This window comes from Meles meles, chromosome 3, assembly GCF_922984935.1.
Source record: "Meles meles chromosome 3, mMelMel3.1 paternal haplotype, whole genome shotgun sequence".
NCBI classification, from domain to species: domain Eukaryota; kingdom Metazoa; phylum Chordata; class Mammalia; order Carnivora; family Mustelidae; genus Meles; species Meles meles.
The window spans coordinates 110,328,805-110,354,472 of record NC_060068.1 but is presented as its reverse complement, the minus strand read 5'-3'; the positions used below and the strand labels follow the sequence as shown (position 1 = coordinate 110,354,472).

Below are 25,668 nucleotides of genomic sequence, written 5' to 3'. Positions count from 1 at the left end.
GGTGTCACTGAGCTTGTTTTGCTGTACCCTGAAACCTTTCCCCTTATTTTGAATGTAAGCATGAGGGGCTCAGCTTGTTGGCTGGACATACACCACATATTAGTACAGCAGAGAGAGTAGGATTTGGCTTGTAATTGCAGTGGTGAAGACCCGAGAATGCATTTACTGATTAGCAGCTACAAGAAGGTTTGACATAAGGTCCTTGTTAAGGGTTGTTGCATCTGCTGGAACTCACAGACCTGACTGTAGACCACCAGAGCTCCCACAGTAGAAGGCTGTGGAAGTACCAACCGGGGTAAATTCCAAAGAATGAACTTCCAGACTCTGTTCAAGTAACTGACATTTCAGCCTCAAAAGACCTGTAAGGGGCGCCTGGGTGGCCCAGTGGATTAAGCCGCTGCCTTTGGCTCAGGTCATGATCTCAGGGTCCTGGGATCGAGCCCCGCATTGGGCTCTCTGCTCCGCAGGGAGCCTGCTTCCTCCTCTCTCTCTGCCTGCCTCTCCGCTTACTTGTGATCTCTCTCTCTGTCAAATAAATAAAAAATAAAAAATCTTAAAAAAAAAATAAAAAAGACACTGTCAAAGTTGGAGGCTCCCAGGTTCCCTTCTATTCCAAATCTTTGTGCGATGGCAGTGGTTTTTCTGATGCAGTAAGCTTCGCTTTATTTTCTTTTTGAAGGAACTCTGGAGGAGAGAGGAGTTCCATAGACATGAACTATGACCCCTTGGAAGACCTCCCTGGGTAACAAACCAGGTTGCCGGCATGTTTGACAGTTCCCTTTTCTAGATTGAAGTTAACGTTGTTAAAAGTAGTGGTTACTTTTTGGCATTGATAGGAGTAAGAAAATCTTTGGATAAACAGAATAAGCATGGTTCTTGATGTTTTTGCTCTAGACAGAAAGCAGCAGCATGTATATTGTGTTTGAACCCAAACCTGACTCCCATTATTGTCCTGCAGGACTGGTGGAAGTACGCAGCTGTCTGTATGCTCTCTCATCCAGTGTTCAAAAAGAGACCAGTTCAACTCTGGGACTTTCAATTTTGTGGAATTTCCTGCAAAACACCAAGAGCTGTATGAGGGTTTGGCTATAATATGTGAGGTTTCTGTTCCAGTGCCGGTTCTTGGGACAAGTAAAGGCATGACTCTTAGCCGAAGACTTGAGTCACCAAGCTGCCATGCCGGCTGACTGCTGATGTCCCCCTCTGTGTGCGGCTGGGCTGGGCTGGTGGCACCCACGGTGGGCACAGTGTGAATTGCTCCTGAAAGGGCAGAGGAGGTGCCCTTTGGCTTCATATCGCAGGGTGCCTGTTGTGTCCACCTGTCTGTGAAAAGATGGATGATTTCAGTAGGTCCTGGAGAAGCTTGTCGCATCTGATTGTGCTCACAGCTGGAGTTCCATTCCCAGACTAATGTGTTCATCAGTGACTTCAGAAACCACATTCAGCTGTGCTTAGCTGTGCTCATGGGGTATTCTAACAACAACCGGACTTCTCTCTGCTGCTTTCAGCTGGTCAGCTTTCCTCACCCCTCCAAGCATTGTGAAAGAATTCTTTACATCCTTAATCTCCTCTCTATTTCTCCCCCAAAGAGTGCTTTGATGCTCCAAGAGGGAAGGCATGGAAGTAGACCATTGGGGTTCCCGGAGATGGACTCCCACCATGCTCAGCGAGCATAAGGGTCCCTAGTGCCATTCATTTGTATAAATTTACAGCAAACACCCACCAAGGGCCTTCTGTGTCCCCCAACTTGAGTCGACACATTGATGTACTGGGGCAGGTGGAACCAGATTGAGGTGAAGGACTAATTCAGGCTTTCTCCCAGCAGCTGCTCCAGGAGTCTGCTGTGGTGATGTTGGGCATGAGCCCAGAAGGCATTAGGGCCCATATGACCAAAGGAGGCAGTAGGAGATACAGGAGGAGCTGATCCCTGGGGGACAGAATGTAAAGTGGGACGATGAGGCTAAAGTTTGAATCTTGGGACTATGAGTTTGAAGTGATTCTTAATGTTTCACTGTTGATGATTCTAAATGCAGAAAGTGAATAAATAGGATGTTGTTTCCCAGTTTAGTGTATTGGTTGCCTACAAGAGTTTTTTCCTACCAGGAACAGTAACATACACTTGTTCTAGAATGCCTGGGACTGCAGAGCTATTTTGGTGGTTACTCGCTTTTCTTAGAGCTCAAGAATTTTTGTTTCCAGGAGTGTTACTGGTTTAGCCACTAAAGGTTTAATACAATGGAGGGCTACCCAGATCCCTCAGTCTAGATTTGCCTTGGAAGCCAAAGGGATTAGAAGAAGGAAAGCAAAGAGAATATGTTAATCCCAAGAATTGAACAGAGCAAAAACCCTATGGCTCTTGTACTTAAAATATCTCTTGGCCTCACGAGCTCATCCCCTATGCTCTGTTCAGGAGGGTCGTATATACATATTACGGGCTTCCCATAAGGTAGGGCTGGGAGTGGATGACCTTCTCTTTTCCTCCTTTTTCTTGTGTTCTAGCCCCAAACCCATAAAATCTTTTCTATCCTGATGTTTCAGGTCCTGTGCCCCAATGTATGCTCTTGGCTCTTAGAACCCCAGAAGACTTTGCTTTTTCCTCTTACATGATGCTTAACTTAGTCTTAACACATTATTAAGGGATTTTGTGGATACTTTATTTTTTAAGATTTTGTTATTTGAGAGAGGGAGAGAGTGAGCAGTGGGGAGGGGCAGAGGGAGAGACAGAGAGAGAAGCAAACTCCTTACTAAGCAGGAAGCCCAATGCAGGGCTCGATCCCAGGACCCAGAGATCATGACCTGAGCCAAAGGCACACGCCTAACCAGCAGCCACCCAGGTGCCCCCAGATGTGGATTCTTCTTAGAGAGAAAGGACTTTTTCTGCTCTAGCTCTGGTATCTCCCAGATTCAGCTTGGAGCTTCACAGTTCCTGTGTACTTATATCCCTTTCACTGATCTGAGGTGCATAATCTCCCTGGGGAGACAGGATCTCAGCACAGGAAGTATTTGACTCTGGGGACCTGCAGGCTAGTAACGCACTATAACACCCAAGAATGATGTCATAAAGCAGGAGTTCCTTTTGTGGGCCCTGGTCTGTGGCCTCTTGGAATCTAAATGCCAAGGAAATCCCTAAGCAGAGATTTTCTGTTTGGATGATCAAAGCAAGGAATAAAGATTGGGAATTTGGAAAATGTCTCAACAGTTTCATTACCAGAATGATTCAAGAGTCATTTCTAGCTCGCTGTTGGATAATCCTTCAGCAGAGTGCTGTGCGAGATTCAGGAAATTTCAGTAAATATTCTTTATTTCTATTGCTTGTTAAGAAATGAGCAGATGGCAGCTTGGGAGCAGGGTGCCAGTATATTCTTAGCTTCTGGGTGCACTCAACCCTGTGCTCTCACTGGGGAGGTTGGTGAAGGCTCAGCCAAACGGTTTGCTTCTTTGGCTTTAATATCGTGACTGGTTAGTTAAGTCAATGTTCAGTCACGGTCTTACTTGACCCATACACTGAATTTGACTCTGTTTAGTCCTTTTATCTTTTTGTCCTTCTTACTTTGCTTTTATTAGCTACTGTGTTAGAAAATTTGAAGAAGGGGTGCCTGGGTGGCTCAGTGGGTTAAGCCTCTGCCTTCGGCTCAGGTCATGATCTCAGGGTCCTGGGATCGAGTCCCACATTGGGCTCTCTGCTCAGTGAGGATCCTGTGTGCCCCTCTCTCTCTGCCTGCCTCTCTGCCTACTTGTGATCTCTCTCTCTCTCTGCCAAATTAATAAATTAAAAAAAAAATTTGAAGGTAATTGACCTCATCTCAAAACAGATGATGAAAATTATACATCTTGTTTTTTAGATTATGAAAGTATATGTGTTCTGTATTTATTTACTGTTAGTAGGAGTGTGTCCATTTGTTACAATAGTGGGGAAAAAATAATACATACTTTCTGAGAAAAATTGGAAAGCGTAGATAAATATAATAACCAAGGAAAAGAATTACCGTAAGCTTACCATCCATAGGCAGACACTGTCAGCATTTGGCCGGTGTCCTGCTCAGTTTTTTCACCCGTTTTTGCACAGTTGAAATAATACTGAGTAGAGAATTTGGTATCTTATTTTGTTTTTGTCTTTTGCTATCTGGTGGGTCATAAACATTTTTTAAACCAGGACAATGTCGTAGGCATATTTTAGTATCTATGTAAGATTCCATGAGGTGGACGGCCATCTGTACTTAACCAGTCTTTCTTGTTAGACTTTTAAACTGTTTCCAAGTTCTTACTACTGTAAGTAAAGCTGGAGTTAACATGTTTGGCCAAAGCCACTTCATTCCAGATTGCATTCTCTTGGGGTAGGTTCCTTGGATCAGAGGTTAAAAATAGTTTTAAGGCTTTTCAGAGGGGCTGGCCAATTTCCACGCCCCCTGGCAGTTTATGAGAATACCTCATCACATCACACGACTGCCAGCATTAGATACTATGACATTTAAATCTTTGCTAATTTTATAAGCCAAAATAATGGTTGGACCTAATTTGTAACCTCCCTTCCCCGTTAGTAATGCTACTGAACATTTAGGGGGAAGTTCATTACCATTTGAATTTGTTTCATGAATTGACTGTTTTTGCCTGTTTTTTTTAGGGTGTCCAGTTTTGTTTTTTTTTTTTGAAATCACTGATTTGTAAACACTTATATAGGTGATGATTTGATTATTACCAGTTTTTCCTACTAGACTGACAATATTTAGTTTTGTTCTCCTTATATCCATAGCGTCTGCTGTCTGCTGTCTTGCCTGGCATTAGTAACCACTCAGTAAAAATTTACTGAAGGAGTAAATGAAGATAATGCTTTGTTTTGTTTGAGAGGGACTAGGAATCATTCCCCCCCACCCCACCCTGAGGTTTAAGAGAATGAACTAAGTAACTGAGTGGGAACAGATCAACTCAGAGGTCATCATACATATTTTAGTGGTCTTTCAATGTTAGCATTGTGTTGCAATTAAGAAAAAAACACACATTTATTTAAGTCATCTCTACACCCAATGTGGGGCTCAAATTCATGGCCCTGAGATCAAGAATCATTTGCTCTAGTGACCGAGCCAGCCAGGGGTCCTGCAATGTGTTGCAATTTAAAAGTATATTTAAATTTTTATTCGCAGAGGGGAGAAAGCAGGACCTAGTCTCACAAAAAGTGTGTAATGTTTGGGATCTAGTTCTGTTGTAAGATAATCATACCTCTTATTCAACTTTTTGACAGGAGGAGAGATACTCAGTGCCAGGCATTTGTGAAGAGAGTCATAATGAGTCGTCTTTTTAAGATAATTATGATTAGCACCGTCTCCCTGAATGCCTTTTTTGTGGTCTTGTGGACTGATTATAATACAAAATACAACTTGTTCAGACTTTTTGAGGTAAGCAGACAAAATGAGTAAAGTTTCTTCTGTTTCATCCTTTTTATTTGTGAAAACATTATAAGATTTTTAAGGCATTTTGTTCAAGAAAATTGTCCATAGGAAAGCTCTAAGGACTTAAAAAATATACTCTAAAATCTGGAAAGATGGTAACAATATTAGCAGTGGTAACATGGTTTTTTAATCTCTCTGAATTTTCTCCTAAAAAAAAAAAGAGCAACTTGGAGGGTGCCTGGGTGGCTCAGTCAGTTAAGCGTCCGACTTTCAGTTTTGGCTCAGGTCACTGGATCTCAGGGTCGTGAGACAGCCTCGTGACAGGCTCTGCATTCGGCAGGGAGTCTGCTTGGAATTCTCTTTCTCTGTCCTTCCCCCCCTGTGGGTGCATGTTCTCTTTCTCCCTCTAAAAATAAATAAATAAAATCATGGCGGGGAAGGGGAAACAGAGCAACTTGGGAGCAAAACCAGAATCCATGGGCAGCATAAAAATCAAAGCTAGTTAAAAAGGTATCCTTACCATGAGCCCCAACTGCACAGTATTAGCCTCTGAGTGAGAGGAAGCAGAGGATGTTCAATAAATATTAGTTTGAAAATATGGGCTGATATGAGAACATATTTTTTATTAACATATACTGTATAATTAGTCTATAAGGTAGAATTTAAGTAAATTTAAAATACTTAATTTAAGGTAGCATTTAGTGATTCACCATTTGCACATAACACCCAGTGCTCATTACTTCAAGGGCCCTCCTTAATGTCCATCACCCTATCACCCCATCCCCCACTGACCTCCCCTCCAACAACCCTGTTTGTTTCCTGTAGTTAAGAGTCTCTCATGGTTTGTCTCCTTTCCTGTTGTCTTATTTTCTTTTTCCTTCCCTTCCCCTATATTCATCCGCTTTGTTTCTTAAATTCCACCTGTGAGTGAAATGATACTGTATTTTGTCTTTCATTGACTGACTTATTTCACTCAGCATAATACCCTCTAGTTCATCTACATTGTTACAAATGGCAAGATTTCATTCTTTTTGATGGCTTAGTAACATATCCATATAGAGATAGATAGATAGATATCTATATGTATATCTATCTATCTATATATAGATATAGTAACATATCCATATAGATATAGATAGATACATCTATCTATATTTATAGATATCTATAGATATAGATAGATATCTATAGATATAGATAGATATCTATAGATGTATCTATCTATATCTATATGGATATGTTACTCAGCCATATATATATATGTATATATAATTTCATATTATGTATTATATATATTATAATTTCATATATATATATATATTTTCTTCTGTCGGTGAACAGTATTTGATATTGGGAAGGGTATTGTTCAGTCCAGTACTGGGTTAGTGCAAGAGGATCCTGGTAATTCCTGAAGGACCTAAAACAGTCTGGATCTTGTGGACTCTGAAGACTGACCAGCCAGAGTTCCCTTCAGGGACATCCCCCATGATCCCCATCTGCTTAGAAGAAACAAAAGGAGTGGAATAAAAATTGAGCAGGGGAGAGACCCAGAGATGAAGGAAGAGAAAGTCTAGATAAAATTGGAGGAGGGGAATGGAATGAAGAAACCTTAAAAATCAAGCTAGCATGTCTTTAAAACAGAAGAGGGAGCTACATGAAGTCAGAACCACACCTTCTAAAAGTTCAGGAAAACTAATGTCATAGAAAAAAGTATATTATAAAGAGATTGAGGTAAAATCCCACACAGAATTATTATGAAGTGAGAAAAGAGAATATATTGGAGAATAATATCCCTGTAGATGGTAGAAGCCCACCACAAAGACATGTCCACAAAACAGATAACTGTAGCATCTTATTTCAAAACAAGGTAAATGTTTAAGAAAATGATATGAAATAGGAAAGAGCAGAGGCAAAGTGAAAAAAACTCAGGAATGAATTAGAAATAAAAGACATTTCAGAAATGAAGATGCAGCTAAGAGCAATTAAGCACAACAGGTAATAGCTTAAGAGACATATTGGATTAATGGAAGAGATTTTTTAAAAATTTTATTTATTTATTTTTGAGAGAGAGAAAGTGAGAGAGTGCACAAGCTGGGGGATCACAGAGGGGGAAGCAGACTCCCCGCTGAGCAGGGATCCCGATGCAGGACTTGATCCCAGGACCCTGAGATCATGACCTGAGCCGAAGGCAGATGCTTAACCAACTGAGTCACCCAGGTGCCCAAGGAAGAGAATTTTAAAATCAATCAATAATGAAGAAATAAAAAGGATTCAAGAGAAAATAATGAATATTGAAAATGGGGGAAGGGGCCCCTGGCTGGCACAGTTGGTGGATCACGCAGTTCTTGATCTCAGTGTCGTGAGTTTGAGCACCATGTTGGGTGTAGATTACTTAAAATAAAAAAAAAAGTGAAAAGAAAAAAGTTGAAAAGAAAATGGGGGGAAGAAAAGATCCAACATAAGGATAACAGGAATCCCTGAATTTGAAACAGTAACAAAGTAAAGGGATGAAACAAACAGAAACCTATAATCTAAGAAATGTTACCTGAAATAAAAGAACTGAAGTTCTATATTGAAAGAGCACACCTGAGAATATGAATTTAGAACACCACCTGAGAATATGAATTTAGAACAACAAGCACTGAAACGTTCTACTAAAATTATTGGACTCTAAATGAAAGAGGGTGGAGGAAATTATGAGCATCTGGGCAAAGAGGCTGCTAAGAAAAGGGGAAGTATTGCCAGACTTTGCTAACACTTTATGCTGAAAGAAAGCAACGTATTTAAGATACTTCAGGGAGGAAAATGAACCAAGAGTTCTAGATCCATTAAAATTGATGAAATTTCAAGTATAATGCACACAGAGATAAACTGTCATCAATCATGAAAACCCTTGGGTGATAATGTTCCCTTGAGCCCTTCCGTCGGAATCTGGTAAAGAATAAGTTGTGGCCAACCAAAATGACTAGAGATGCTTCAACATTAGGATGGGTGATGAGCGTTCAATACAATTATTGGTAGAATTAATCCTAATTGTGGGCTAACAAGGAGAGAATACACCCTAAAATGAATCTGTCCTCTGATGGTGAAGATACAGTATGACTCAAACATGGAGGAGAGTGGGGACAGTTAATGCCCAGAAAATTTTAAACCATTTTTAGAAGTCAAATTCGCGGAGATACTATTAGAGTAGTGTCATTTTGAGACTGTTGTGTGTCATATGAGATAAAGTAGATGGGCAAATATGGGACAGTTTCGTTCTCTTATCTTCTGTGTTCTTGAGAATCAGTATACTCATGTAAGAAAGGAGAAACAGAGGTAATACAGACAATGCTAAGTAAAAATCCTCCAGTTTGACATTAAGTTGGAAGTATCAGGATAACTGACGAAAGTTTTTTATCCTTAACCATAAAAGACCTAAACATTGGCCACTCCAGCAATTACCCAGCCATAGTGTTCACAATTCATGTGATTTTGAAATGCTGTTTCTCACTGAAAACAAACTAGGGATTTTTCGAGAAATGATTGACCTTAAGTCAAGGCAAAAAAGTATACCAGAGGAGTCAGGAATATCTTGTCATATTAGCAAGGAAGATGTCAAAGATCATGGGGGTTGTGTCAAGAGGACTCAGGAGACAACTTGAAGAGGCTGCTACCAGCCGAAGATGGGACACTTTGAGCTTTGATAAGGATGATAATTAAAATGGATTGGAATGCCTCAAATAATATGTAAGTTCATAACGATAGCAAAAACTAACTGGTCACTTTTGGAGGGTAATAAGGAACAAATTTTTATCTCTAAAACTATTAAGAGAAAGAATCAAGCATTACCGACCTAATATGAACCATATTACTGAGTAAACATACAGTCAATAAGAGAGAACTCTCTTCATAGAAATACCCCAGTTAATAAGTGAAAAAGGAAATGATAGAATTAGAGTATCACTATTTTCAGCCCCTAGTGAAGAAATGGATCTAAGCAATGAGAATGAGTGGCCGCTACCATCATCAGGGGAGACAAGCAGATTATGCTTGCTATGAAAGAACAGAAGCTATAATCTTGCTAAAGACATGAAACCTGAATCTGGTCTAGTCTTTGGATCTAACTACCTGTTTCTGGAAGATAGAGGACAGGGGAGCATGCTGAGCTGCACCATGAGTGTGTAGGTAGCAAAATCTAGACTGGGACGTTCTACCTGTCAGACTGCCTGGATTCATCAATAGGAAAAAAAAAAAAAAAAAGGAATGGAAGCCTTAAAAGACACCAAATTTAAACAAATTTTAGAAGTCAAGACTAAAGTATTAGTTCCAGGGATGTATACATGTGTTCCTATCTATGGAGAAATCCAAGAGAGTGATGACTATGAAAATCAGGATGGTGGTTAATTTGGGGGAAAGGGAGGAAGTTGTCATTGGGATGGCACACATGGAGGACTTGTGGGATAGCTCGTGAACAAAGTTGTATTTCTAGACCTACGTGGTAGTTATAGCGTGTGGGCCTTGTAACAGTCCATTAGGCTATGTATTTGTTTGTGTAGTTCTATATGTATGTTTTGTTGTATAATAAAATGGATAAAAATGTACTCTATCTTCTTTTATGGTAAATAACAAGTTTCTTTCTTGGTGGTGAAAGTGGTCAACATCAACCCAGCGTGGAGTCAGAGGCCATGGAGGTAGGTGGTGGAGTACCCTGAAGTCAATGCCTGAAAGGCGCCAGTGTCCATTTGGCACCACATCTCTGAACGTGTCGGTGTGGCAGTGTATTCCACAGCATTTGTTAATGGACCACAGAGCATCATGTTAGGTATGGCACTTGATAGGAGTCAGGGGAAGAGTTGAGTTGAGGAATCTAAATCTTTGATTACCCTGCAGGGGCCTTATGGGTCACATAACATATCTCCTGTAGCATCCTGGTTTGCAAGGCTGGGGGGAGGTTCTGTGCTGTGGAAGGGGTGCAGATTTCAGTGTTAGAGAAATAGGGGTTTTGGGCAAGTTACTTAATCTCAAAATTGTTGCGCTTCAACATTCATAAAGTGATGTCATTAATGTATACAGGGTGGCCGAGGTCATTGGATAACATGTATGAAAACCCTTGATTAACTGTGAAACTCTGAGAAATTATTACCATTTTGGAGAATCTCAACGAAGGTATCAGGAAAGTCCTGAGAAGGCCCTGATATCTCACCTCTGGAAAATCTTGAGACTCTGCAAGCAAGAAATGAAGGCTAAGGCAGAGACATAAACTGCTGGACTAGTAAATGTCTGCTGCAACACTCAGAACCTCATAGCAAAGATGGGAGACTTAGTGGGTCTAGGCATTTATAGAAATATCTGTCCATTCACTAGCAGACCATTAAGTTGGCTGAGTGGGTCTTTAGCCACACATGACAAAGAATACAGACTTTACAGAAGTACTTCTGGAAAGTCCCTTCTAAAAAAAATGGCAAGAATAACAAAATTCTAGGGAGAGGGGGTCATCTGATTTCCAGGGTTCCACTTTTATGTAATTTACAATGTCTATTGTCCAACAACAACAACAAAAATCTCAAAACATGCAAAGAAACAAGAATGTATGGCCCCTACACAAGCAAATAAAAGTACAGTCAATAGAAATGTCCCCGAGGAAGCCCATCTCTTTGGCTTACTACACAAAGATTTTTAAATTGGAGATTGTAAGTATGTTCAAAGGACTAATGAAAAAAAAATCCTATCTAAAGAACCAAAAGAAAATATGAGAGGAATGTCTCACCAAATAGAGAATATGAGTAAAGAGTGAAATTTTTTTAAAAAGATTTTATTTATTTATTTCACAGACAGAGATCACAAGTAGGCAGAGAGGCAGGCAGAGAGAGAGGAAGGGAAGCAGGCTCCCCGCTCAGCAGAGAGCCCAATGCGGGCCTGGATCCCAGGACCCTGGTATCATGACCTGAGCCGAAGGCAGAGGCTTTAACCCACTGAGCCACCCAGGCGCCCCATAAAGAGAGAAATTTTAAGAAGAGCCAAATAAAAATTCTTTAGTTGAGAAGTATAATAATTGAAATATTCACTAGAGGAATTCAGTAGCAGATTTGAGCTATGGAGGAAGGAATTGAAAAACAGAAAGATAGGTCAATTGAGATTCTCCAGTGTGAGGAACAGAAAGAAAAATGAAGGACTAGGGAATGCCTGGGTGGTTCAGTCGGTTAAGAGGCTGCCTTCAGCCCAGGTCATGATCCTGGAGTCCTGGGATTGAGCCCCACATCTGGCTCCTAGTGGGAGCCTGGTTTTCCCTCTCCCTCTGCCTGCCACTCCCCCTGCTTGTTCTCTCTCTCTGTGTCAAATAAAATCTTAAAAAAAAAAAAAAAATGAAGGACTAAAAATGATCAGAGACACGTGGAACCTCATTAGATAAACAAGGTGACTCAGGAGATGAGAGAAAGGGCAAAAAAATTATAAAGGAATAATGGCCCCAAATTCCCGAAATTCGATGAAAAACATTAATCTACACATCCAAAAACACTGGCAAACTCTGAGAATAGACTCAGAAATTCATCTAGACACATCATGAACAGACTGTTGAAAGTCAGAGGACTTGAGAGTACCAGTGGAGAAACGATTCATCACATACAGAATATCCTCAGTAAATTAATGCTGATGTGTCACCAGAAACTACAGTGGCCAGAAGGTAGTGGGATGTTGTATTCAAAGTGCTGAAAGAAAAAAAAAAAAGCCAAGAATTCCGCATCCAGAAAACCCATCCTTCAAAAATGAAAGAGATGAATGATGTCAGTGAAAATGGTAGAGTAAGTACTCTAAGGGTCCATCTGTCCACAGAAGTACCTGAAAAGGGACAAAAACTGTCAGAACTCTGGAAAATATTCCAAGATTTATAGCAAATGAGTGAAGAGTGAATCAAGAATGTCAACTTTTACTTTTTATTTTTTAAAAATGTTATTTTTAAAAAATATTTTATTTATTTGTCAGAGAGAGAGCACAAGCGGCAGGAGAAGTAGGCAGAGGGAGAAGCAGGTTCCCCAAGCAAGTCTGACAAAGGACTTGGATCATGGGATTATGACCTCAGCTGAAGGCAGATGCTTAACCAACTGTGCCACCCAGGCACCCAAGAAAGAGTCAGCTTTCAAAAGATAAGAAAACTTTACAACATTTTATTTTGTCCCTGACCCAGTCCCTTCCTCCTCGTGGTGATGGCCCTGAGGGTGGCAGCCCAAGTTCTCATCTGGTCTCCTTGGTTCCAGAAGCCACAGAGCAGACTTTGTTCTTAAAGAGTTATGTTGTCTCTTTTGACCTATTTGAGAGCTGCCTGAAGGACTGATGCAAGGCTATTGCCTTTGTTTTGCCTGACTTGGAACTTTCTCAGCACAGAAAGCTGACTCTGCAGAGAGCATTTCTTAAAATCATTGAGAGACGGATGAAAAACTCACCGCTATCTAGGGCAAAACAACAACAGCAACCACAACAAGAGACCAGTTGACATAAACAAACGACATGCTGAAAGCCTTAGAAGAAAATCCAGGAGAGAGAGTCTTCAGAAAATGAAGGCATTAACAAACTTCCATGTATATGGTAGAGTTTAGAGAGCCATAAATGCCCAGGACAGGGCATATGTTTGGAAAAGAGCTAAGAAGACCTCAAATTTTCACCTCTGGTTGATATTTAGGCTCAGAACAAGTAGGGAGTGAAGGCTAAGGTAGAGTTATAAATGATTTGGCTAAGCATTGGAGGAGTTCTCCAACACAGAGCCGTCTGCAAAGACTAGGAGAGTTTTTTCCCTTTGTTTCCCTCCTTCCCTTCCCTGTCTCCCTCTTTCTCTCTCTTCCTTTCCTGTTCCTTCCTCTCTTCCTCTTTTTCTTTTGGCGTGAGGTATTTAAAAAAATCTCCTTAAGCACTAACTAAAGGAAGACACTTCAAAGACCACACCCATGGCAAAGAATACAGTTTTAAAACATAATTTTAACATTTTATTTTTAAGTAATCTCTGCATTCAACATGGGGCTTGAATCCTGAGATCCTGAGATCAAGAGTCACATGCTGTACCAACTGAGCCAGTCAGGCACCCTGCAAAGAATACAGTTTTTAAAAAACTGTGAGCCAGGCCACTAAACAAACAACACTACCCACAAAAAGTAACAAACTCTGAGGAAAGGGAAGAATCTGATTTTTTAAGGGGGGGACGGAACTCTAAGGAAACGGAATTATTATATACTATTGAAGCTAAAGTTGTATTAATTAAAAATAGATCATTTCAAGTTTAAGAGCTTAATTATAACCATGAAAAACACAATGAAAAAATATACAGAAGAAGAATGAGAAAAGAATCCAAGTGGTACACTACAAAAGAATCAAGCACAAAAGAAAGTCGTAATGGAGGAATTAAGGAACAAAAAGAATGGGATGTATATAAAACATCACAAAATGGCAGAGGTATTTCTTCTTTATTAGTAATTACTTTAAATATAGAGGGATTGAGCTCTCCAATTAAGACAGAATGGGTTATTTTTTAAAAATCCAAATATTGGGATGCCTGGGTGGCTCAGTCATTAAATGTCTGCCTTTGGCTCAGGTCATGATCCTAGGGTCCTGGGATTGGGTCCCACATTGGGCTCCCTGCTCAGCGGGGAGCCTGTTTCTCCCTCTCCCATTCCCCCGCTTGTATTCCCTCTTTTGCTTCTCTCTGTCAAATAAATAAATTAAAAAAAAATCTTTAAAAAAATCCAAATATATGCTCTCTACAAAGAATTTATTTGAGATCCAAAGATACAAATAGGTTGAAAGTAAAAGAATAGAGAAATATATAACATGCAAGTAGAAATGGAAAGAGAGTTAGGTTGGCTGTACCCAAATCAGACAATATAGATATTAAGGCAAAAACTGTTATAAGAGACAAGGGCATTATATATTAACAAAAAGGTCAATTCACCAAGAAAACACAGTGATTTTTCTCAAATGCACATGAAGCATTCTCTGGGAGAGACCATATGTTGCACTATAAAGCAAGATGCAATAAATTTTTAAATATTGAAATCATGCAAAGTATCTTTTCTGACAACAGTGGAACAAAACTGGAAATTTTTCAAATATATGGAAATACTGTTAAATAACCAACAGGTCAAGGAAGAAATCACAAGGGAGATTAGAAAGTACTTTAAGGTAAATGAAAATGAACACACGGGGCACCTGGGTGGCTCAGTGGGTTAAGCCTCTGCCTTCAGCTCAGGTCAGATCTCAGGGTCCTGGGATTGAGCCCTGCATCTGGCTCTCTGCTCAGCAGGGAGCCTGCTTCCCTCCGAACCGCCCCCCCCCCCGCACTCCGCAGCTGCCTCTCTGCCTACTTGTGATCTCTCTCTCTCTGTCATAAATAAAAAAAATCTTTTTAAAAAATTAAAAAAAAAACCAAACATACAACATAACACACAAGGAATATAGTCAATAATATTGTAATAACTTTGTATGGTGACACCCGGTAACAACACTTACTGTGGTGATCATTTCATAATGTACATAAACATCAAATCACTGTTGTACACCTGAAACTAATATTGTGTGTCAATATACTTCCATTTAAAAAAAATAATAAAACTTACAGGATGTGACAGAAGCAGTGCTCAGAGGGAAATACATATCTGCAGATGCCTGCATTAGGAAAGATAAAAGATCTTGGTTTAATCACCTAACTTTAGATCTTAAGGAACTGGAAAAAGAAGGGTAAACCAAACTGAAAGCTAGCAGAGAGAAGAAAATAAAAAAAGATTAGAGTGAGAGAAACAGAGAAGAAACAAAATCAACAAATTCAAATTTTCATTTTTTTTTTGAAAAGATCGACAAAATTGAAAACTTTAACTAGATTGGAGAAGATAAGTGAAGACTCTACTAATAATAGAAATGAATGTTGAGACATTCCTACTAACCTCAGAGAAATAAAAAGGGTCATAAGAGAACACTATAAACAATAGGATGCCAACAAATTAGACAACCTAGATGAAATGGACAAATTCCTAGAAACTTACTAACTGCAAAACTGACTTAAGGAAAAAATAGGAAACTGACATATTAGAACAGTCCTATGATAAGTAAAGATGTTAAATCACTAAGCAAAAACCTCCCAACAAAGAAATGTCCAGGACCAGATGGCTTCACTAGTTAATTTGCTCCTGCATTTATGTACGTATATATGTATGTATGTATGTATGTATGTATGTATGTGTGTGTGTGTATGTAAGACAGAGCACAGGCAGGAGAAGAGGAGAGGGGGAGAGAGAGGGAGAAGCAGACTTGCTGATGAGCAGGGAGCCCAACTCAGGGCTCAATCCCAGGCCCCTGGAATTATGACCTGAGCTAAAGGCCAAATGCTTAATCAACTGAAGCACTCAGGATCCCCTTTCCTCTGCATTTAAAGAAGAATAAATACCAATGCTTCTCAAACTTCCAAAAAATAGAAGAGGATGGGACACTTTCGAATTCATTACATCAGTCCAGCATTACCCTGACACCAAAGCCAGAAAAAGACATCACAGGAAAAGAAAACTACAGAGAGACACTCCTTATGAATATAGATGCAAAAATCCTCATGGAGATAGTAACAAACTGAATCCAGCAGTCTGTTTTAAAGGATTTGACACCATGATCATGACACCATGATTCATTACTTGATTTATCCCTGGAATGCCTTCAACATATGAAAGTCAGTCAATGTAATACATCAGTAGAATGAAGGAAAAAATAAAATCCAAGTTTGTATCAGTTCTTACTGAAAAAGGATTTGACAAAATCCAATACCCTTTAATGATTTAAAAACAAACAACAAACCAAACAAAACAAACTAGAAATAGAAGGGAAATTCCTTAACCTGATAATGGGCATTTATGAAAAAAATCCAGTAAACATCATGCTCAGGGGTGAAAGACTGGAAATCTTTCTTTCTTTCTTTTTTTTTTTTATCATGATAAAACTGTATTTAGATTTAGCCAGCTGGACTCAGTTTAGATGATCCCAATTTTGTTGGCAACATCCAAAACATCATAGTCAGGGGCCAGTCGAATGTATGCCTTCTTCTCTCCATCAGGCCTGATTAAGGTGTTGACCTTGGCTACATCAATGTCATAGAGCTTCTTCACAGCCTGTTTGATCTGGTGCTTGTTGGCCTTGACATCCACAATGAACACAAGTGTGTTGTTGTCTTCTATTTTCTTCATGGCTGACTCAGTAGTCAGGCGGAACTTGATTATGGCATAGTGATCAAGCTTGTTTCTCCTGGGGGCGCTCTTTCGAGGGTGTTTGGGCTGCCTTCGGAGATGCAGAGTCTTGGGTCTTCGGAACGTAGGTGATGTGCAGATCTTCTTTTTTTTGTGACTGTGGACGCCTTTCAGCACCGCTTTCTTGGCCTTCAAAGCCTTTGCTTTGGCTTCGGCTTTGGGAGGGGTAGGGGCTTCCTTCTTAGCTTTTGGCGCCATGTTCATAAAAGGTGGAAATCTTTCTAATCTAACTAAGATCAGGAAAAAGACAAAGATGCCTGCTTTTACCATTTTTAAAAATTATGCTGGAAGTCTTAGCCAGAGCAATTAAGCAGGCAAAAAAAAGGTATTCGAGGACATGGAGAAGCAACATGGGGGGTTAGGGGGATAGGAGAAGAATAAATGAAACAAGATGGGATTGGGAAGGAGACAAACCATAAATGACTCTTAATCTCACAAATAAACTGGGGGTTGCTGGGGGGAGGTGGGATTGGGAGAGGGGGAGCGGGCTATGGACATTGGGGAGGGGAGGCGAACCATAAGAGACTATGGACTCTGAAAAACAACCTGAGGGTTTTGAAGGGTCAGGGGTGGGAGGTTGGGGCAACCTGAGGGTTTTGAAGGGTCAGGGGTGGGAGGTTGGGGGAACAGGTGGTGGGTAATGGGGAGGGCACGTTTTGCATGGAGCACTGGGTGTTGTGCAAAAAGAATGAATAATGTTACACTGAAAAAATAAATAAAATGAAAAAAAAAGGTATTCGAATTGGAAAGGAAAAATTGAGATTATCTTTGTTTGCATGTGACTTGATGTTATGTATAGAGAATCCCAAAGAATACACACACACACACACACACACACACACACACACACAACTATGAGGACTATTAAACAAATTGAGCAAAGTTGTTGGACACAAGATCAACAACAAAAATCAGACATATTTCTGTATACTAACAATGAACAATCTGAAAAGGAACTTAAGAAAATTTGACTTACAAAAGCATCCAAAACAATAAAATGCTGAGGACTAGATTTCACCAAGGAGATGAGAAATGGGTGTCCTGAAAACTATAGGACATCGATGAAAGAAATAAGACCTACATTAATGGAAAGACATCCTGTATTCATGGATTACAAGACCTGTTAGGACTTGTTATAGGGGTGCCTTGCTGGCTCAGTTGATTGACTGACTTCAGCTAAGATTATGATATAGGGGTCTTGGGATCGGACTCTGCATCAGGCTCTGCACTCAGTAGGGAGTCTGCTTGTCCCTCTGGCTCTACTCCTGCTTGTATCTCTGTCTCTGTCTCTGTCTCTGTCTGTCTCTCTCAAATAAGTAGAGAGAATCTTAAAAAAAAAAAAAGACTTGTTACAAAGACTACCCAGAGTGATCTAGAAATTCATTGCAATCCCTATCAAAATTTAAAGAAAAAAATTTCTTTTTTTTTTTTTTTTTTAAAACTAGGGGTGCCTGGGTGGCACAGTCATTAAATGTCTGCCTTGAGCTCAGGGCATGATCTCAGGGTCCTGGGATTGAGCCCCGTATCAGGGTCCCTGCTTGGCAGGAAGCCTGCTTCTCCCTCTCTCACTCCCCTTGTGTGTGTTCTCTCTCTTGCTGTGTCTCTCTCTGTCAAATAAATAAATAAAATCTTAAAAAAAAAACCCCAAAATAAAAAAAGAAACTAAAAAATAGAACCTCAAATTCATGTGGCTGTGCAAGGGGCCTTGAATAGCCAAAACAATATTGAATGTGAAGAACAGACTTGGACGACTTTTACTTTCTGACTTCAAAACTTACTACAGAGATATTGTAATCAAAACAGTGTGGTACTGACATAAGGACAGACATAGACAAAGAATATAATCAAAATTCTAGGGATAAAACCAAATTAAGTATGGCTAATTGATTTTCAGCAAGAATGTGAAGACCATTTAGTTGGGGCAAGAATAGTCTCTTCATCATAAGGTTCTAGGATAACTTGATATCCACATGTAGAGAATAACTCAGATGCCCACCTTACACTGTATTAAAAAAATTAACTCACAATGGATCAACATCCTAAATATAAAAGCTAGAATTCTTAGAAGAAAACACAGGGGTAAATGTTCATGACCTTGACCTCAGCAATAGATTTTTTTTTTAAAGATTTTATTTATTTATTTGACAGATGGAGATCACAAAGAAGCAGGCAGAGAGAGGAGGAAGCAGGCTCCCCGCTGAGCAGAGAGCCCGATGCGGGGCTCGATCCCAGGACCCTGGGATCATGACCGGAGCAGAAGGCAGTGGCTTAACCCACTGAGCCACCCAGGTGCCCCCTCAGCAATAGATTCTTATGTATGACACCAAAAGCACAGGCAACAAAAGGGAAAAGCAGATAAATTAGATCTCATTAAATGAAAACATTTGTCTCAGGGAACTATCATGAGAGTGAAAAGATAAGCCACAGAAAGGAAGAAAATATTTGCACATCATGAATCTGATTAACAGTTAACATGCAGACTATACAAAGAGCTCCCACAACTCAACAATAACATCAACAACTAAATAACCCAATTAAAAAATACCCAAAGGACTTGAGTAGACATTTCTCCAAAGAAGATAAGCAAATGGGGCACCTGGGTGGCTCAGTGGGTTAAAGCCTCTGCCTTCAGCTCAGGTCATGATTTCAGGATGCTGGGATCAAGCCCCACATCAGGCTCTCTGCTCAGCAGGGAGCCTGCTTCCTCCTCTCCCTCTCTCTCTGCCTGCCTGTGTACCTGTGATCTCTGTCTGTCAAATAAATAAATAAAATCTTAAAAAAAAAAAAGATAAGCAAATGACCAATAAGCACATTAAAAGATGTTCAGAATCACTAGTCCTTAGAATGAGAAATGCAAATCAAACTGACAATAATATACAACTCCACACCCTAATTACTACAGTCATTATAAAAACAAAAACTGTGAAATGGAGACCAAGTGTTGGTGCTGTGGGTGTGAAGAAATTAGAACCCTTGTGCATTGTTGGTGTGAATGTAAAATCATGGAGCCACTCTAGAACACATCTCAAAAAGTTAAACGTAGAATTGCCATATGATCCAGCAATTCCACTTCCAAGTGTATACTCGAAAGAATCAGAAATAGGGACTCAAACAGATTCTTGTACACCAGTGTTCACAGCACCATTGTTCACAGTAGCCAAAAGGTGGAAGCAAATCATGTGTCCATTGGCTAATGAATGGATAAAGAAATTATGTCTATATGTAAAATGGAATATTATTCAGCCTTTAAAAAGAAAGAAATTGTGATACACGCTACAATGTGGATAAACCTTGAACACATTATGCCGAGTGAAATAAACCAGGTATAAAAGGGCAAATATTATATGGTTTTATCTGCATGAAGTAGTTAGAAAGAGAAAATTCATACAGACAGGAAGTAGAATGGAGTTTTCTGGGGAATGGGGAGGAGAGGAGAATGTGAAATTACTGTTTATTGGGTACAGAGCTTCTGCTTGGGATGATGAAATAGTTCTGGAAATAGATGATAGTGATGGTTGCACAATATTGTGAATGCACTTAATTCCACTGAATTGATTGTACATCTAAAAATGGTTAAATAGGGTAATTTTCATGTTATGTATATATCTTAAAATAAGTAGAAACAAATGTTATAAATACTCAAAACTAACCCCCTCCTCACTGAATTTTACATTTTAAAATGATGAATTTTATGGTATATGAATTTTATACCTCAATTTAGAAAATTAGAAACTTTTGGAAAATAAGAACACAATAAAATAAAAAAGGAAAAAGGAAGGAAAAGTAGAAGAATAAAGGAAAATAGAAAAAAGGAAATAATAAAGGTAAGGGCAAAAATTAATGAAATAGAAAGCAAAGATTTAAGAGAAGTATTAACAAAGCCACAGTTAGAGCTTAGGAAACAATTATGAAATAACTTTTTCATGAGACAAGACAAATGGAAGCTCTGAATCATGTTAGGGTTTGGGTTTTTTTTTTTTTTAAGATTTTTTATTTATCCATTTGATAGAGAAAGAAAGCAAGAGTGCAAACAGGGGGACAGCAGGCAGAGGGAGAAGCAGGCTCTTCGCTGAGCAGGGAGCCCTATTTGGGGCTTGATTCCAGAACTCTGGGACCTGAGCCAAAGGGAGGCACCTGATGGATGGAGCCACCCAGGTGTCTCTCATGTCAGGTATTTAAAAGGAGAATTACAGATACAGTGGATGTCAGTAATCTAATAATTTTATAATGAATTTGAAAACCTAGCTGAAATGAGATTCTAGAAAAAATTTACAAAACCGGGGTGCGTGGGTGGCTCGGTGGGTTAAAGCCTCTGCCTTCAGCTCAGGTCATGATCTCAGGGTCCTGGGATCGAGCCCCACATTGGGCTCTCTCCTCGGTGGGGAGCCTGCTTCCCCCTCTCTCTCTGCCTGCCTCTCTGCCTACTTGTGATCTCTCTCTCTGTCAGATAAATAAAATCTTTAAAAAAAAATTTACAAAACCAATTTTCAATAAAAAGCAAAAACTTGAAATAAACTTTGTATGTCCTTATATTTCCTTTAATGGCTATAAAGCATTGAATTAGTAGTTAAAACTTTACCCCCCAAACCTACGAACTAACCCAGACTAGATAGTTTTACATTCATGGAAGACACCATTCTAAATATATACAGTGCTTACAGTGATTAGATAAATGAGTATATCTGCCTTGCCCACAGACAGTTCATCTTGTGAGGCTAGTATAACTTCCATACCAAGCTAGACAAGGATAATATGAGAAAGAAAAATGACACCCAATTATATGAACATTAACACAAAAATCCCAAAGAGAAAATTAAGAAAATGGATGAAAAAGAGTATATATATCATTGCCAAGTTTTTTTCTTTTTCAGAAATTCAAGTATTAGAAAAATCCACATATTTTATTAACCAGCTTAAAATATTAAAGGAGAAAAAAAAGCCCATCAGATAGTTTCAAGAGATGCAGGAAAAAAATACATCATGAATGTCCTTTAAGATAAAAACTTAGCAGGGCACCTGGGTGGCTCAGTTGGTTAAGGATATGCCTTTGGCTCAGGTCATGATCTTAGGGTCCTGGGATGGCGCCCCATGTGCGGCCCCCAGCTCAGCAGGGAGTCTGCTTCTCCCTCTGCCCCTTTTCCCCACTCATGCCCTCTCTCTAATAAATAAATTTTTAAAAATCTAAAAAACAAGGAGATAAAATCTTAGCAAACTAGGAATAGAAAGGATTTATTTTTAACCCAATTAAGGGTATCTATGTAAAACTTGTATCAAAATTCACACAATGATGAAACTTTAGCAGTATTCTCTTTCAAAGTTCAGAAAAATACTGTCATTTCTGCATAGAATCCCCAAAAGAATCTGAAAAAAATTGTTAACTAATAAAGTTAATACTAATTAATAAAGTTAATTATAAAGCCCAGCAAGTTTGCTGGATATATGATTAATAAATAAAATTAATTACATTTAATATATCAGTTATAAAACAGCACTTCTTTTTTTTGCTGGCTAGTAATTTTATTTATAAATTTATTTTTTATAAACATATAATGTATTTTTATCCCCAGGGGTACAGGTCTGTGAATCGCCAGGTTTACACACTTCACAGCACTCCCCATAGAACATACCATCCCCAATGTCTACAACCCCACTCCCCTCTCCCTACCCCCCTTCCCCCAGCAACCCTCAGTTTGTTTTGTGAGGTTAAGTCACTTATGGTTTGTTTCCCTCCTGATCCCATCTTGTTTCATTTATTCTTTTCCTACCCTCTAAACCCCCCATGTTGCATCTCCACTTCCTCATATCAGGGAGATCATATGATAGTTGTCTTTCTCCGATTGACTTATGTCGCCCAGCCTAATACCCTCTAGTTCCATCCACATCGTCACAAATGGCAAGATTTCATTTCTTTTGATGGCTGCATAGTATTCCATTGTGTATATATACCACATCTTCTTTATCCGTTCATCTGCTGATGGACATCTAGGTTCTTTCCATAGTTTGGCTATTGTGGACATTGCTGCTATAAACATTTGGGTGCACGTGCCCCTTCAGATCACTATGTTTGTATCTTTAGGGTAAATACCCAATAGTGCAATTGCTGGGTCATAGGGTAGTTCTATTTTCAACATTTTGAGAAACCTCCATGCTTTTTTCCATAGTGGTTGCACCAGCTTGCATTCCCACCAACAATGTAGGAGGGTTCCCCTTTCTCCGCATCCTCTCCAGCATCTGTCATTTCCTGACTTGTTAATTTTAGCCATTCTGACTGGTGTGAGGTGGTATCTCATTGTGGTTTTGATTTGTATTTCCCTGATGGTGAGTGATGTGGAGCACTTTTTCATGTGTCTGTTGGCCATCTGGATGTCTTCTTTGCAGAAATGTCTGTTCATTGTCCTCTGCCCATTTCTTGATTGGATTATTTATTCTTTGGGTGTTGAGTTTGCTAAGCTGTTTATAGATTTTGGACACTAGCCCTTTATCTGATATGTCGTTTGCAAATATCTTCTCCCATTCTGTCAGTTGTCTTTTGGTTTTGTTAACTGTAAAACAGCACTTCTAATGGAATATGAAAAGTACTTTGACAAAACATTTAATAAAATCTAATAAATCAAAAAAAGATTTGTGATTTTTTAAAAAGATTTTATTTATTTGAGAGAAAGAGAGCAAGCAAGAGCACAAGAAGGGGGAAGGACAGAGAGAGAAGCAGACTCCCCGCTGAGCAGGGATCCTAGCATGGGGCTTGATCCCAGGACACCAGGATCATGACCTGAGGTAAAGGCAGACACAACCAACTGAGCCCTCCCGACGCCTCACATTTGTGTGATCTTTTAGGAGAAAATAATTTAAAAATGTGAAGGTCATTAAAGAAGACAAAGAAATGGTAAGATCTGTCAGACCATGGATAGGAAAGCTCAGTTTCTTAGAGGTAAAGTCTTCCCAAATTAATCCATAAAATTAATGCAACTCCAATAAGAAATAGGGCAGAGTGTTTTTTAGGGGTTTCCAAAAGCTGATGCTAAAATTTAGGGAAAAGAATGAAAGAGAAAAAGCAAACAAACAAGATGATTTTGAAAGTTTAAAGGGGAGAGAAGGCTAGACTTAACTAGATAAGCAGACTGTAGGGTTTTCGAAATGAAGGCAGGGTAGAGGCCAGGGCAACAGGGAAGAGTGCTGGGAAACAGACCCTGGTCTGGACAGAGACCCCGCACCTGTCAGAGGGCGCTGTCGGCCGGTGTCAAAAGGGCTCCTTCTGCAGGAAACAGTACTGGGACCATTGGTCGTAGGTATGGAGAGAGCATGTTACTGGATCTTTGTTTCATGGCAGACACAACTTGGTTAAAGACCCAACCTGAAAAGTGACACTTCAAAATGTTTAGAGAAAATATAGAATATTTACACAATCTCGGGAGGGGATGGTTTCTTAAAATAAAAACTCTGTTGGGGCGCCTGGGTGGCTCAGTGGGTTAAAGCCTCTGCCTTTCGCTCAGGTCATGATCCCAGGGTCCTGGGATCGAGCCCCGCATCGGGCTCTCTGCTTGGCAGGGAGTCTGCTTCCTCCTCTCTCTCTCTGCCTGCCTCTCTCCCTACTTGTGATCTCTATCTGTCAAATAAATAAATAAAATCTTTTAAAAAAAAAAAAGAAAAAAAAAACTCTGTTAAGTCATGAAAAAACAGTTTGGTTCCTTTGATTCCATTAAGATTTTAAACTTCTGTTCATCAAAATATCATTGGAAATGTGAAAACATTAGTCAGTGGAGGAGAAGATATTTGCAACACATCTAACAGGTACAGAATCAGGATTCAAAATATCTGGAAAAATTTATTGTTTTGCAGACGACTAAGAAAAAAAACAATCCAGCTGAGAATTTGGCAAAAGAAACAGGCACTTTACAATTAAGTGTATAAAAAGATGTCCAGCTTCATTAATTATAGAAATTACAAGTAAAATAAAAAGATACTATTGTGGGACGCCTGGGTGGCTCAGTCGGTTGGGCCGCTGCCTTCGGCTCAGGTCATGATCCTGAGCTCGAGTCCCGCATCGGGCTCCTTGTCCAGTGGGGAGCCCGCTTCTCTCTCTGCCTCTGCCTGTGACTCTGCCTGCTTGTGCTCTCTCTCTGACAATAAATAAATAAGAAATCTTTAAAAAAAAAAGATACCATTCCATATTCATCAGACTGACAAAAATGGAGAAGTTCAACAGTGGGAATCATTGGTAAGCGCGTGAAGCAGTAGGAACATTGTGGGATTAAATGGGTATAATAGCTACAGAAAACACTTCTCATCATGCAGTCAAGTTGAAGGTGCTCTTATCTTACAACTCCCTAATTCCCCTCCTGGGTCTGTACCCAAGGGAAGCTTTACACATGGATGTGATAAAACCTATACCAATTACTCACCCTTTTAGTACTGTTGTGCTGTTGCAATAGTAAATTTTACCAACAAGCCAAATATCCCCAACGGGCAACTAGATAAATACAGTATTTTCATGAGTGGTATCGCTACATAGTAGTAAAACCACTAGGTTTTGCGTAAACTAGGTTTACACATATCAACATAGATGACTCTCATAGTGTTATTTATTTTTAGAGAGATTTATCCATTTTAGGGGCACTTGAGTGGCTGAGTCATCTAAGTGTCTGCCTTTGGCTCAGGTCATGATCCCAGGGTCCTGGGATTGAGTCCCATGTCAGGCTTCCTGCTCAGTGGTGGCCTGCTTCTCCTCCTTGCTTGTGCTATCTCTCTCTCTCTCTCTCAAATAAATAAATAAACTCTTTAAAAAAATTATTCATTTTCGGGAGAGAGAAAGTGAGTGCATGTGTGTGTTGGGGGTGGGGTCCTTGATCTCACAACTCTAAGATCATGACCTAAGCTCAAATCAAGAGTCAGATGCTTAACTGACTGAGCCACTCAGGTGTTCCAACATAATTTTAAATGGAAAAAAATATTGCCAAAGAGTTCTTCAGTGTAACGTTATGCTGTTTGTTGTGATGTCTAAAAAAATGCAAAAGAATGCCATATACTTTTAGGGATAC

At 39.6% G+C, this 25,668-nt stretch overlaps 2 protein-coding genes across 2 annotated transcripts in view; one reads left to right on the top strand and one right to left on the bottom strand.

Annotated features, from left to right (window-relative positions):
- The first annotated feature begins 606 nt into the window (after nucleotides 1-606).
- CATSPER3 (cation channel sperm associated 3) overlaps nucleotides 607-25,668 on the top strand; it is a 35,212-nt gene continuing 10,150 nt past the window's right edge. The window contains exons 1-2 of the mRNA XM_046000934.1: nucleotides 607-3,288; nucleotides 5,237-5,390. Coding sequence (XP_045856890.1) covers nucleotides 3,188-3,288; nucleotides 5,237-5,390 — 255 coding nt within the window. The 5' untranslated portion in view covers nucleotides 607-3,187. The remainder of the gene's footprint in view (nucleotides 3,289-5,236; nucleotides 5,391-25,668) is intronic.
- Nucleotides 16,361-16,837, bottom strand: LOC123939063 (60S ribosomal protein L23a-like). The gene has a single exon (XM_046000936.1). It carries the CDS (start codon nucleotides 16,835-16,837, stop codon nucleotides 16,361-16,363), a length of 477 nt encoding a protein of 158 aa, XP_045856892.1.

Coding starts and splice junctions, on each gene's coding strand:
- LOC123939063 (XM_046000936.1), bottom strand. CDS start 16,837: ATGAACATGGCGCCAAAAGCTAAGAAGGAAGCCCCTACCCCTCCCAAA.